At 40.4% G+C, this 14,739-nt stretch overlaps 1 protein-coding gene across 1 annotated transcript in view; it reads left to right on the forward strand.

The window, feature by feature from the left end:
• Hormad2 (HORMA domain containing 2) overlaps window positions 1-14,739 on the forward strand; it is a 103,516-nt gene that overhangs the window by 54,311 nt on the left and 34,466 nt on the right. The window contains exons 8-10 of the mRNA XM_004663986.2: window positions 3,303-3,370; window positions 6,985-7,136; window positions 7,277-7,530. Coding sequence (XP_004664043.1) covers window positions 3,303-3,370; window positions 6,985-7,136; window positions 7,277-7,530 — 474 coding nt within the window. The remainder of the gene's footprint in view (window positions 1-3,302; window positions 3,371-6,984; window positions 7,137-7,276; window positions 7,531-14,739) is intronic.

A 14,739-nucleotide genomic window follows, 5' to 3' on the forward strand; every position in this document is an offset into this window, starting at 1 on the left:
TCTAGCCCATCCAGAGAGAACCTGTTGCTGTTAGGCACCTGCCTGCAATCACTTCTATTTATTTATTTATTTATTTATTTATTTATTTATTTATTTATTTATTTGAGAGCGACAGACACAGAAAGACAGGTAGAGGGAGAGAGAGAGAATGGGTGCGCCAGGGCTTCCAGCCTCTGCAAACGAACTCCAGATGCGTGCGCCCCCTTGTGCATCTGGCTAACGTGGGACCTGGGGAACCGAGCCTCGAACTGGGGTCCTTAGGCTTCACAGGCAAGCGCTTAACTGCTAAGCCATCTCTCCAGCCCTGCAATCACTTCTAATCTCACCCATCTCTCCTATTGTATTCATAAAGCAGCCTTCTGAACTTGGTCTGATTTTTCAAGTAAGCTGGCTAGGTATAAAAGCAGCTTTCCCTTTTAAAATGAACTTTTTACAAATCAGTCACCTCAGAGTGAGGAAGCATGAGTCAATGTCCCAGGACCCTATCACTTGTGATCAAGTTGTATGTTAAGGTGTAAGATCACCAGGGCTGGGAGTCCCAATCTTAGAGAATAGGAACAAGGAACACCAAAACTCCTGATCAGTCTGACCTCATTTCCACATTTTCAAGAATTAATACTGTGCCAGGTGAATGAATGAAAATAAGCATTGGCAATTTATTAGATTATTTGAGAGAGAGAGAGAAAGGGAGAGAGCGAGAAAGTGAGGGGGGGGGAGGAGGAGGGAGAGAATGGGCACACAAGGGCTCTCAGCCACAGCAAATGAACTCCAAATGAGTGTGCCACCTTGTGTGTCTGGCTTACATGAGTCCTGGGGAATTGAACCTGTGCCCTTTGGCTTTACAGATGAGGGCCTTACCTGCTAAGCCATCTCTTCAGCTCTACTTTTTTGTTTTTTTGAGGGCAGGTCTTGTGCTAGTCCAGGTTGACCTGGAATTCACTCAGCGTGGCCTCAAACTCACAGTGATCCTCCTCCCTCTGCCTCCTGAGTGCTGGGATTAAAGGCGTGTTCCACCATGCCCAGTTTAAACTCCTACTTTTCATCTGCCTTTAGTACCTTCTCCACTTTGGTGACAACCTATACAATGTATCTAGTCAAACATTTACTTCAAGGAGTAGAGAACCATTTTATTTTCAACAAAATGTGTCTCTCATGAGGAACTTTACCTTTATTTCTAGCTTTCTCACCAGCAAGGAGAGCAAATAGCAGAAGTAGCTAGTTTTTAGTGCAGGATTGAAAAAACAAGACTTGATGCCATAGATCTCAACTCCCTTTCCAGTTGTTCTGCTTGTTGCCACTCAAGCCTGTCCTGAGTGAGCACAGTAACCTCTTAGCCACTCTCATGTTTTCCGCATCTTCCCTCTGTATTCTTAATGTAGTCAAGTTGAACTTTAAAAAAATGCAACCTTAAACCTTCAATAGAATTTTGATGTGCTTAGAATAAAATCCAAACTTCTACCAAAGCCAACAAGGCCCCACAACTCCCTCTAAAACCGCATGCCTTACATTTTCCCTGTTGCTTTCTTATTTCCAGCCATTTAGCCCCTTCTTGGATTCTAAAACAGGGATCCTTGCACAGTCCAGAACCTTTGGATTACTGTTCCCCTCTTTGTGGGACACTGAACACCTCAGTCTGCATGTGACTGATTTCTTCTGGGGCTCAGTCAAATGCTGTACTTGACTCCTGCAAATCCAATAAGCCCGTCTCTCTTTTGTGTACTTTCTTTGTAAATTTTATTTTATTATATATATATTATGACAGGTTATACTGTTTTTTTAAATCACTTGTCCTTGCTCCCATTTCCCTGAGGAAATGTTTTCTTCAGTAGGGTAATGGTATTCACTGTGGGGTCATGAAGGCCTCAGTCAGTCCTGGTGGGGTGGTAGGAGACTGTGCCTCTGGGTATTCCTACCCATTTTGGCTCTTACAATACTTTTTAAAAATATATTTTATTTTTTTATTTGAGAGAGAGAAAGAGGTAGAGAGAGAGGAAGAGGAAGAGGATGGGCGCGCCAGGGCCTCCAGCCACTGCAGAGGAACCCCAGATGCGTGCACCCCTTTGTGCATCTGGCTTACATGGGTTTTGGAGAGTTGAACCAGGATCCTTTGGCTTTGCAGGTAAACGCCTTAACTGTTAAGCCATCTCTCCAGCCCCCTTACAATCTTTCTACCTGCTCTTCTGCAATGTCCCCTGAGCCATGGCAGGCCTATTGGCAGTTTGATTTAGTATTGAGTTCTCTGTAGACTCTGGATTTCTGTTTTTTGTTTGTTTATTTTTTAAATTTATTTGAGAGCAACAGACAGGGAGAGAAAGAGGCAGAAAGAGAGAGAGAGAATGGGCACATCTGGGCCTTCAGCCAATGCAAACGAACTCCAGATGCATGTGCTACCTTGTGCATCTGGCTTACATGGGTACTGAGGATTAGAGCCTCGTACCAGGGTCCTCAGGCTTCACAGGCAAGTAAGTGCTTAACCACTAAGCAATCTCTTCAGCCCTGGAGTTCTGTTTTGACTGATCACCATTGCCTTGGGTCTGGTTGTCAGGCTAGCAGTAAGTGCAGTATTCATATTGCTGCTTCCTCTTAATTTCTCCATGTTGCTGCTTCCCCTCAGTTTCTCCTGGGCCCGGCAGACGTTGTAGAGGTGGCATGTTTCATGGTGGGCTCTTGGCTGTCGTTTTGTCTTATTGATGGATCTTGGCTCTCCTTCATTTGCTGTGTCTTCACTGATCTTCCCCTGGTTGTTTGCTCCCAGGCTCCCAGGCAGCTAGAACCCTGGTGCTCAACCCTGGTGTTCATCCCTGTCTCACCCTTTGTACACTTTCCATCACAACATCTGCTTCATATTATTCTCATTTTATCTGAAATTACCTTATTTTTAGCCTTTCTCCCTGACCAAATTGTAGATTTCAGAAAAAGAGGAATCTTTTCTTCTGTGTTTACCACTGTGACTCCCATGCCTAGCGCAAAATAGGCATTTGGTGAAATCTTTGTTATGTGGATGATTGGTTTCTCAACTGGCTTCACTATCATTTACCTGATCGAGGCTGATATTTCTATCTGTACCTTAGTTGTATTTGCAAGTTCAGTCATTGTGTTTGCCACCTAACTCAGTTTTAGCATGGATGAGAAAAACCAAGTTATCTTTATAGCTGGAAATATTACTCCTGAATAATGTTGAGAGACAAACAGATGTGTGGGACGTATAATGGGTATGTAATGAAAATGTTCTCTTTATGATGTAAAATTCTGAATTTCTTTTAAAATTTAATTATTTTTTGTATTTCCTTTGATTTTTCTAGAAAGTGACTGAGATATATCAGTTCAAATTCAAATACACAACAAAAGGAGCCACTATGGATTTTAACAGGTAGAATCTAATTGTTTAATGAACATGAGAAATTTGTAAGAGGAAGGTAAATATAAGCTTCTATTAGGGCAGAAAAAAAACTTACACTTATTTTGTCACTTCTCCCTAAGCCTATACAACCCCTACTATTATAAAAAGAGAATGCAATAATTGATTCTCTGAAATTTACGGATTAAGCTTGTGGGAGTAGAGGCAATGTAGATGGCATGTCACTTAAAATTATATTAATAAGGCTGTCTCATGATGTTGGTTTAAAAAACATTTAAGACTGCCTAGCAATTATTTAGTTGCTCAGTTGCTATGCCAAGATATTGATCCTCTCCATCTTCACTATTAAGGTAGATTAGCCCCCCTGGACTATTTGTATATCCCACGAGGCCATACAAATACCATTTTCTGTTTGTATCACTGGAAAGACTTAGAAGTACTATGTTCTCCTATCAAGTCCCAAACTCCATGTTCCACACGATCCGCAGATGGATTAAAGAGCAAAGGCAAGAATGTATGTTTCAGAAGAAGCCAGTGCAGATGGAGATGCTTTGTTGAGCAGCAACATTTACTCCTCTCTTGGTAGCTTCTAGCTTCAGATTTGTCAGGACATGTAGAGAACTAAGGATTGCTGAGGAGTTGGAATAAAAGTAGAAGGAAAGCTGGGCATGGTGGCGCATACCTTTAATCCTGGCACTTGGGAAGCAGAGGTAGGAGGATCACCATGAGTTCGAGGCCACCCTGAGACTCCATAGTTAATTCTAGGTCAGCTTGGACCAGAGAGAGAGCCTACCTTGAAAAACCAAAAAAAAAAAAAAAAAAAAAAGGTAGAAGGAACAGGTGATGGTGAAAAGTCTTGGTAACAAAGGGCTCCTAGTAGTGGGGATGGATGCCCCTAGAAAGGAACTACTGGAGAGAAATATTTGGCTAAATTCTTCCCTTCCCTACTGTTAACTGAGGAACTTGAAGATTTCTCTCTAATACTTACTTCCTTAATTATTCTATTATTTGTTAAGACTTAAAGAAGGCACTTAAATATAAAGAGAAAATCAATTTCAGAAATAAAAGCTAAAGCCTCAAACCAAACCAAACAAGCAAAAATTCCAGACTTTAATCCCAGTATTTGGGAGGCAGAGGTAGGAGGATTGCTGTGAGTTCAGGGCCAGCCGGAGTAGGACTAGAGGGTGAGTTCCAGGTCAGCCTGGGCTTTTAAAGTGAGAACCCTACCTTGAAAACAAACAAACAACAAAAAGAAGTAAGAGTTAAAGCATTAGTCATCATAATCTAATATTTGTATAGCACTTGACATATCATACAGCAGTTATTTATTTTTTATATTTTATTATTTATTTGAGAGAAATAAGGGGAGAAAGAGAGAGAGAGAGAGAGAGAGAGAGAGAGAGAGAGAGAGAGAGAGAATGGGTGTGCCAGGGTCTCCAGCTACTGCAAATGAACTCCAGATGCATGCACTCCCTTGTGCATATGTCTTACGTGGGTCCTGGAGAATCGAACCGGGATCTTTTGGCTTTGTAGGCAAAGGCCTTAATCGCTAAGCCATCTCTCCAGCTGGGTTGTTTTATTTTTTTTGAGACAGGGTCTCATGTAACTCAGGCTGGCTTTGAGCTCACTGTATGGCTGAGGTTGGACTTGCATTCCTAACCCAACTGCCTGCACTTACCAAGTGCTGGCAGTGGGCCAGTACTCCTAGCTCCTACACAGTACATTTCATACACTTTTTCTTTCCACATAGAACAAATTCCTTTACGTTCCAAAACTTAAATATTTAAGTACTGTTGACAACCAGACTAATTCTTCTTATTTTAAAGTCACATCTGCCAAGAAGGTGAGCAATAAGACAAATGGCTGTATCTTTCAGATACTAAGGGGATAAGAAAGTAATGCGTATTACAGTTCCCTACAAGACTGATGAACAGGATTTTCTGATGTTTCCTGGAGAATCCTACGAGCTGTGGCTACAGCTCTTCAGTCTTGTTACTCATGTTTAAATTGGTAAAAATCGCGGTAGTCAAAGCTTTAAAGTTGTTGGAAGTTGACAGAGGAGCTAAAGCATCCATTACATTGTTTTCTTTATGAATTTACACCGCCTCCAAAGATCCATAATTCAAGGATTTGGGGTTACTGTTCAGTGCTGGGTGCTTACAACATCCATGACACTGTAGATACATTGTAATCATAGCTCTTTTTTTTTTTTTTTTTTTTGCCTTTTCAAGATAGGGTCTTGCTCTAGCTCAGTCTGACCTGGAATTCACTATGGAGTCTCAGGGTGGCCTCGAACTCACAGTGATCCTCCTACCTCTGCCTCCAAGTACTGGGATTAAAGGCGTGCGCTACCACGCCCAGCTGTCATAGTTCTTTCTTAAAGCCACGCAAATGTGAGGCTAATTGGAGAAGAAAACTTTGGAGAGAAAAAAATTTTGTTTTTTTGAGGTAGGGTCCCACTCTAGCTCAGGCTAATCTGGAATTTACTCTGTACTCTCAGAGTGGTCTCAAACTCATGGCAGTCCTCCTACCTCTGCCTCCCAAGTGCTGGGATTAAGGACATGTGCCACCATGTCCAGCAAGAAAAATATTTTTGAATTGGAAAATAATTAGTCTGACTTGCTCATTCAGTTAATTTCAACACATGTTTATTGAATAACTAGACACCAACTCAGTACTATAGAGAGAAAGGGTATGGCCACTAGCAGTCTAGGTGGGGACAGTAATTCTTCTGAGGAGAAACATGTAGAGATTATAAGGAAGACTTCCTTGAAGAGATGACACATGAGGTAGTAGGTAGTTACCAGAGGGTAGAGAGGGAACGTCAGGAAGGAGAGAGGAAAGCACAGTGGATATGAAGTGGACAGTATGTGTGCACATGCATGTGGTGAGAGGGAATTGGGTAGTAGCTGAAGAAGAGGGTGGAAATGAGGGTGTATCTGGACATAAAAGGACACGTGAACATACACCATCCTTGTATTTGATTGAAGAGTAATGGATATAAGTAGAAGAATTCTGAGCAAGAAGAGGAAAGGGATGAATTTTCCTGTTAGGAATATTATTTTGGCAGTGGTTTGGAGAATGTCTTGCAATGCTGACAAGAAGGAAAGAAAGAAAAATGCTTAAGAGGGAATGTTCTTGAGAGACAACCAAATGGCAGAAAAGCCCAGAGCTAGTGACTGATTTTATACTTGAGCTGTAGAAATGTCTATAAACTTAATCACATAAAAGAGCTAACTGACCTAGAGTGTGTCTAAGTGACTTGACCAGGGTCATTCAGCCAGTTAACAGTAGAACTGATAGTGAATGCCAGGTCACCTAATTCCACATCCATTGTTCTCATTATTGTTACACGTGACTGTTTGAAAGACAAATTAAAAAATAGGTCATATTTTAAATGGTTTATGGGAGTTTTGTGGTTAGAAATCATTTACATATACATTGCAAGAAATACTATTAATACTCCCTTATATTATCTCCCCAAATTGTCTACAAACTGTTCTGATACTTAATTTCTATTTATTTAGTCATTATAGTCAGAAGTTTTATTGTTTTCAGAATGCATTCAGTATTGCATATAATGAAAAGATATGCTTTTTTTTTTTTTTTTTTTTTTTTTACTATAGCAGTAGTACAAGCTTTGCAAGTGGGGCAATCTCTAAAGATATTAAAAAAGCCAGTGTTCTACTGATCCGTCGACTGTATGTACTGGTGCAGAACCTTGGACCCCTTCCTAATGATGTTATGCTTACTATGACACTCCACTACTACAATGCAGGTGAGTATAACCCTTTGGTTAAATTCCTTCTTAAGTTCTGAATCAATAGAATGATTCTATAAACATTTGAAAGATGAAATATTAATCTGACTTATTCTAATGAAACATACTTTTCATTGTTTTTTTTTCCCTTTTTGCAGTGACCCCACATGATTACCAACCTCCTGGTTTTAAGGAAGGGATGAGCTCACACTTTCTACTATTTGATGGGGAGCCTATGGGCCTGCAAATGGGACTGGTCTCCACTGGCTTTCATAATATGAAAGTCAAAGTCACCACCGAGGCTACCAGAGTGCCTGACATGGAGGACAATCTCTTTCAGGAGCACCATGCTACTGAGATTGCCCATCAGGGTCTAGACTGTGACGAGGAAGAAGAGGACTGCAACAATCAAGTAAGGCCAGGTTTTGGTGATCCTCCATTGCTTCAGTTAAACACAGTTGACATTTTTCAGTTTGCATACAGGTCATGTCACAATAACAGAGTCCAGTGGAGCGTGCCAGGTATAAAAGCTGAAACAAAAGTAGCCTCTGATGTAAGGAGTTTTTAGTTAAAACTTTCAGTCTTCAAGAAGGAAATATATGCTATTAGATAAATTTTTCCATTACTAGGAGAAAAAAATTCCCAACACATTTCTTTTTATTAAAAGTGCCTGTATACTTAGAAAATTTGGGAGTCCTTTCATTTATAAGTAACATCATTTAGAACTTAAGATAGTTTATGTATCTAAGATGTTTGCAGTCAAGAGAAATTTAACTCAGCTTTTGATTATTGGAGTAAATACAGATTAACCTGAGTCAAAGTAAAAACAAAATAATATCAACTTTCATGTGGAGAGAAGCAAGCTTTGGGGTCAGATCACTGGGAGAGCCAGAGGGTTGTGGTGGGGTTGTAGCCAGTGGAACTGACAGACAAGGTTTGACACCCTTGACCATGCTTATTTACAGAGACTTAGAAACTTAGAACTAGCTGGGTGTGGTAGCACACGCCTTTAATCCCAGCACTTGGGAAGCAGAGGTAGGAGGATTGCTGTGAGTTTGAGGGCACCGTGAGATTACATAGTAAATTTCAGGTCAGCCTGAGCTAGAGCGAAACCATACCTTGAAAAACCAAAAAATAAAATACAATAAAATAAAGACAGAAAGACCAGGTCAGCCTGAGCCAGAGTTAGACCCTACTTCGAAAAACAAAACAAAAGACAGAAAGAAAGAAAGAAAAGAAACTTAGAACTAAGGTTTTGTTGGTGTCCTAAGTAAATCTGTGCCATTACCTGGATGTTTTCTGGGTAGTTTTACTGTATGATGTTATTATATGTAAAGGGACATTTTCAGGTTGTTTACTGGGAAAGGATAGTATAATTTTTTTTAGGAGATATTTAAGATTAGGATAACTTATTTGCCTGAACATCCTACTTTAAAAAGATGACTGTAAAACCAGGCTCATACATTTCATCCCAGTAGTTGGGAAGCTGAGGTAGGAGGGTCATCATTGTTTATTTATTTATTTGAGACAGAGAGAGGGAGATAAAGAGAGAGAGAATGGGCATGCCATGGCCTCTAGCCACTGCAGACAAACTCCAGATGTATGTGCCACCATGTGCATCTGGCTTACGTGGGACCTAGAGAATTGAACCTGGGGCCCTTAGGCTTCGCATGTATGTACTTTAACTGCTAAGCCATCCTCCAGCCCAATCATCATAAATTTGAGGCCAGGCTGGGCTACAGAGTGAGGTCCAGGTCAGCCTAGGCTGGAGTGAGACCTGGCCTCAAAAGAAAACAGCAAGAGGGTTGGAGGGATGGCTTAGCAGTTAAGGCGCATGCCTGTGAAACCTAAGGATCCAGGCTTGATTCTCCAGATCCCATGTAAGCCAGATGCACATGATGATGCATGTATCCGGAGTTCATTTGCAGTGGCTAGAGGCCCTGGCACACCCATTCTGTCTTTCTCTCTCTAATAAATTAAAAATATAAATAAATAATAAAAAAGAACAACAACAACAATCTGGGCTGGAACAATGTCTCAGCAGGTAAGTGCACTTCCTGTACAAACATGAGGGTCTGAGAGGCCTAAGACCAGCTGAGTTTGAATCTCCAGATCCCACTGTTAAACAGTTGGATATAGCCACATGATCCTGTAACCCTTGTCTTTTAGGGAAGCAGAGACTGAAGAATCACCAAAGCCCACAAAACAAAACAAAACTTCCCAAGCCAGGTGTGGTGGCACACACCTTTCATCCCACCACTTGGGAGGCAGAGGTAGGAGAATTGCCACAAGTTCGAGGCCAGCCTGAAACTACATAGTGAGTTCCAGGTCAGCTTGGGCTAGAGTAAGACCCTACCTCAAAAAACAAAACAAAACAAAACAAACAAACAAACAAACAAAAACCTACCCCCAAAAGCAAGCTGTGGGATCAGTAAAATACTGTAGCTCAAAACTAGAATGGGGGTTTGAGAGATGACTCAGCAGTTAAGGCATTTGCAGAGCCTAATGACTTGAATTCTGTTCCCCATATAAAGCCAAATGCAAACTGGCACATGCATCTGACATCTGTTTGCAGTGGCTAGAGGCCTTGGCATGCCTGTTCTGTCTCTTGTATCTCTCTGTGCTTGTAAATAAATAATAAATAAATAAACAAAATTGTTTGGAAAAAAAAGTGCTGGAGAGATGGCTTAGCAGTTAAGGCACTTGACCTGTGAAGCCCAAGGACCTAGGTTTGACTCCCTAGGGCCCACATAAGCTAGATGCACAAGTTCATACATGCACAGAAGGTGGTGCATGTGTCTGGAGTTCGCTTGCAGTGGCTAGAGGCCCTGGTGCACCAATTCTCTCTCCCTGAATCTCTCTCTTTAATGCTCATTAAAAAATCAAAAACAAAATGAGTGAAAGGGTGGGACACCCTTTACTCTTTACTCTGGCCACTGTGGGTGAGCCCACCCCTCCTGACCCCCACCACAGGTGAGTGCTTAGGGTGCCACAGAGCACATACATGTGCATGCACCACATACACACCCCATTCCACACATAAGCAAAAAGAAAATGGCTGTCCAAGGTTACTTCCTAAAGTACTTTCTAAGTCTTTAACTATGTATTATGTTTAGTATATTGGTTGAAAAAGAAGTTCTAGTCTTAATATGACCAATGTAATCAAACAACAGCTTTGAAAAAAGTATTTTTGTTTATTGATTTGAGAGAGTGTGTGAGAGACAAAGAGACAAAAAGAGAGAGGGAGAATGGGTGACCCAGGGTCCAGGCCACTGCAAACCAACTCCAGAAACATGTGCCACCTTGTGCGACTGGCTTTATGTGGGTCCTGGGGAATCAAACCTGGGTCCTTAGGCTTTGCAGGCAAGCACCTTAACTGCTGAGCCATCTCTCAAGCCCCCATTCTAGTTTTGAGCCAAAGTATCTTACTGATCCCAGAGCTCTCTGGTCTCTCTCTGTTTCTCTTACAAATGAGAAAAACATTTAAAATAAGTAAATATTTTAAAAAGATTTTTCTATTGAAATAGAAAACTTAAAAAAAATCTCAAGTTGGTAGTTTATATTATGATTCATAATAAGGAAAAGATTTAGTACAGTCTCCTTGTGGTGAGATTGAAAATGAAAAAGATGTGAATACATATTTCTTTTTCATGCTATTCCTTATCTCAGTTGCAGAAAGACAAATATCATAAAGTGGGGTTTGGGTTTTTTTTGTTTTTTTGAGGTCGAGTCTTCCTCTCATCCAGGTTGACCTGGAATTAGTCTCAGGCTGGCCTGAAACTCACAGTGATGCTCCTACCTCAGCCTCTCAAGTACTGGGATGAATCAGCTGAACACAATAGTAGACCCTATACATCAAGAGCAGCATCCTCTACAGAAAGGCCGCTAAACAAGCATTTTCAAAACATGGTCTGGAACTGAATATAGAATCATGTTTGTAAGTTCAAATGCAAAGGGAGAGGCACTTTTTCCTAACGGAGTCAGCTAACTCAGTATGGTCTGGGAAGATGGCTCAATGGCTAAGGTCATGCTATGCAAGCATGAGTCACATGAGCTAGAATCCCCGGAAAGCATCTAAAAGCCAGTGCTGTGGCACGATCTGTAATGTCATTGCACCTATGGCAAGAAGGGAGGCAGGTGCAGGAGAATTTCCAGGACGCTCGCAGCCTATAGACTACAGCAGTGAAGAACAAGAATGAGAGACTGTATCTTGAACAAGGTGGAAGGTGAAGACCAACAGCTGAAGTGTCCTTTGACCACATAGATGCTGCGATGTGTACATGGCCTCACATATACACATACACAGACCATGTTTCTTTTTTAAAAAAGAATTTAGTAATTATTGACATATAAAGACAACTAGAGAGCTAGGGTGATGGCTCAGAGGTTAAAGGCATTTTCTTGAAAAGCCTGCCAGCCTGACTTCAATGCTCCAATACCTACTTAAAGCCAGATGCACAAAGTAGCACATGCATCTGGAGTTCATTTGCAGTGGTAAGAGGCCCTGGCATGTCCATACTCTCTCCCTCTCTGTTGGCAAATCAATAAGGACAGCTATAAAAAGATGGAGGACTAATGTCACTTATTAATCTAACGAGATGTTAGATTACTTTGGTGACAAATGGTTCTAGTTTATTAAGCCATTATAGCTCTTTGAGTATTAATGTTTTTATTATATTTTTAATAGTGGTCTGTATGCTACAATTTTTACTTTTTTATATTTGCAGCAGAATTGTACTTTATTAAGAAACCATATTTATTTATTTATTTTTTGAGGTTGGGTCTCGTTTTAGCCCAGGCTGACTTGGAATTCACTATGTAATTGCAGGGTGGCTTTGAACTCATGATGATACTCCTATCTCTGCCTGGGATTAAAGGCCTGTGCCACCATGCCCAGCCCTAGATTTTTTTTTTTTTTTTAAAGAAACCATTTTGGGGTCTGGAGAGATGGCTTAGTGGTTAAGCGCTTGCCTGTGAAGCCTAAGGACCCCGGTTCGAGGCTCGGTTCCCCAGACCCCATGTTAGCCAGATGCACAAGGGTTCGCACGCATCTGGAGTTCGTTTGCAGTGGCTGGAGGCCCTGGCATGCCCGTTCTCTCTCTCTCTCTCTCTCTGTATCACTCTCAAATAAATAAATTAAAAAAAAAAAAAAGAAACCATTTTGGGGCTGGAGAGATGGCTCAGTGGTTAAAGATGCTTGCCTGCAAAGTCTGACATCTAGGGTTTAATTCCCCAGTACCCACGTAAAGCCAGATGCACAAAACGGTACAGTACATGCATCTGGAGTTTATTTGCAATGGCAAGAGGCCCTGGTGTGCCCATTCTTTCTCTCTATCTCTCCCTGCTTATAAATAAATAAAAATATTAAAAAAGAAACAGTTTTAATATAGCTTTAAGCACAGGCATTAGGGGAGTGAGGGTGGCTCTTAGCAAAGCATAGTACATACCCAAGAATGGGCATGGACTCCTCAAGAGTGTGCCTTTTTCTTTTTAAAATTATAAATATTAATACCCATTACTTATTACCTACAGAAATACATTAGATCCATTGTGTTATTACCATGCATTCCTATATTGTGTGATTGGGTTCATTCACGCTTCTTCTGCCCTCTCCTTACTTCCCTTTTCTGTTTCCGTGCCCTTGACCCATTTCATAGCTCCTAAGTCTTCCACTTGCAGGTCATCTTCTTCTTCCCCCACAAATAGAGGAAACATGTGACACTTATCTTTCTGTGTCTGGCTTATTTCATATAATGTGATGTTCTCCAGGACCATCAGTTTTCCTGCAAATGACAGGATTTACTCTTCTTTATGTTAATTAATACTCCAGTGTGTATATATATCATATTTTCTTATCCATTCATCTGTTGATGGGCAGCTTGGCCACGTACCTTGCATGGCTGTTATGAATAATGCCATAATAAGTGCAGGTATCTAGGCATATGTCCAGCAGTGTGTAATTTGCTTTCTCTATCTTAGAAAGAGTTGCTAGATACTCTGTCCAGATCTTCCTAGACCTTTCCTTAATGTAAGATGATATGTATGTGTGTATATATATCTGCCATACCTTCATTTCACTGAAGCATAAGTAAATCATAGAAATGATGGGTTTTGAGGATTCCATGAGCATCTCTAACATTTATTCAGTGGCACTGATTTAGTTTCCATAAATTATTTGTTTTTAAGCATATTCCCTAAGAACTTCCACCTTTTCAAGTGTAATGAAAAATGGTTTGCATTTTGCATGGATTTTTATTCACTTCAACTTGAAAATGTTTTGAGATAGTTTTTTAAATTTATTTTGTTTTTATTTATTTTATTTATTTGAGAGAGGGGCAGATAGAGAATGGGCACACCTTGTGCATCTGGCTTACGTGGGTCCTAGGGAAATCAAACCTGGGTCCTTAGGCTTCACAGGCAAGAGCCTTAACTGCGAAGCCATCTTTCCAGCCCAGGTTTGTTTTTTTTTTTAATGAATTTGATAAGAGAATGTATAACAATACCTTGTTTTCATGGATAGCTTTTTCCTCCAGAAAGCCCTTTTTCCTCATCTTTTGGTACCCAACATTTAAATAAAGTACAAGTGGCATGTTTTTAAGAAATTAGTACAAGGATTTTTTTTTGTTATTTTTATTTATTTATTTGAGAGTGACAGAGAGAAAAAGAGGCAAATAGAATGAGAGAATGGGCATGTTAGGGCCTTTAGCCACTACAAATGAAGTCCAGATGTGTGCACCCCTTCTGCATATGGCTAACATGGGTTCTGGGGAACTGAGCCTCTAACCGGGGTCCTTAGGCTTCACAGGCAAGTGCTTAACTGCTAAGCCATCTCTCCAGCCCCAAGTACAAGGGTTTTTGTGCCAAAGTAAATGATAATACTGAAGTGTGGTCTAGAAAGATCTTTTCTGAATCCCTTAAGATTGCTTTGTTTTCTGGCCAGTAGATTAAGAAAAACTTTTTTTTCAGAACTAAACTCTGACCTGAAGTTTTGCATTCACCGGAAGCATAGACTAATGATTTTCATTACATCCCATCCTATCAAGCATATGTATCTTGTTTAATATAATACATTGGCAAGAATATTTCATGTTCTTGGAAGAAGAACTTATTATTGGAAATAGTATAGATGCATAGAAAATTATCTTCAGAAAATATTTGGCCCTAAAAACCACACATCATTCTTTATCATGAGACTATAGTCTCTTTCATTAAACTTCTCTTTGCCATAAAAATTTATTTTTCTGTAATTGGTATTCACTCTCTGTTAAACATGCAAAGAGGAGTGAAAGTTAGTTTTGTCTTTCCCATTAGTCTTATAAGTCATTTCTTTTTCGTATGAATCATTCTGTCAGAGAATTTTTTCCTTCCTTCTGTGAGTGATAACCTGCTTGTTTTGCCTACTTAAAAAAGAATAGAGGGGTGTGTGTGCGTGCGTGTGTGTGTGTGTGTATCTGTATCTCAAAAGAAGACAAGTTCAGCATAGTGAATAATCTAATGTAGGAACACTTTGGTAATTACTAACATTACAAGAAATGCTTTTTGTTGTTGTTGTTTTTTGAGGTAGGATTTCACTGTAGCCCAGACTGACCTGGAATTCACTATGTAGTCTCAGGGTGGCCTT

The sequence above is a fragment of the Jaculus jaculus genome, chromosome 13, assembly GCF_020740685.1.
Source record: "Jaculus jaculus isolate mJacJac1 chromosome 13, mJacJac1.mat.Y.cur, whole genome shotgun sequence".
In the NCBI taxonomy this organism is placed as follows: Eukaryota; Metazoa; Chordata; class Mammalia; order Rodentia; family Dipodidae; genus Jaculus; species Jaculus jaculus.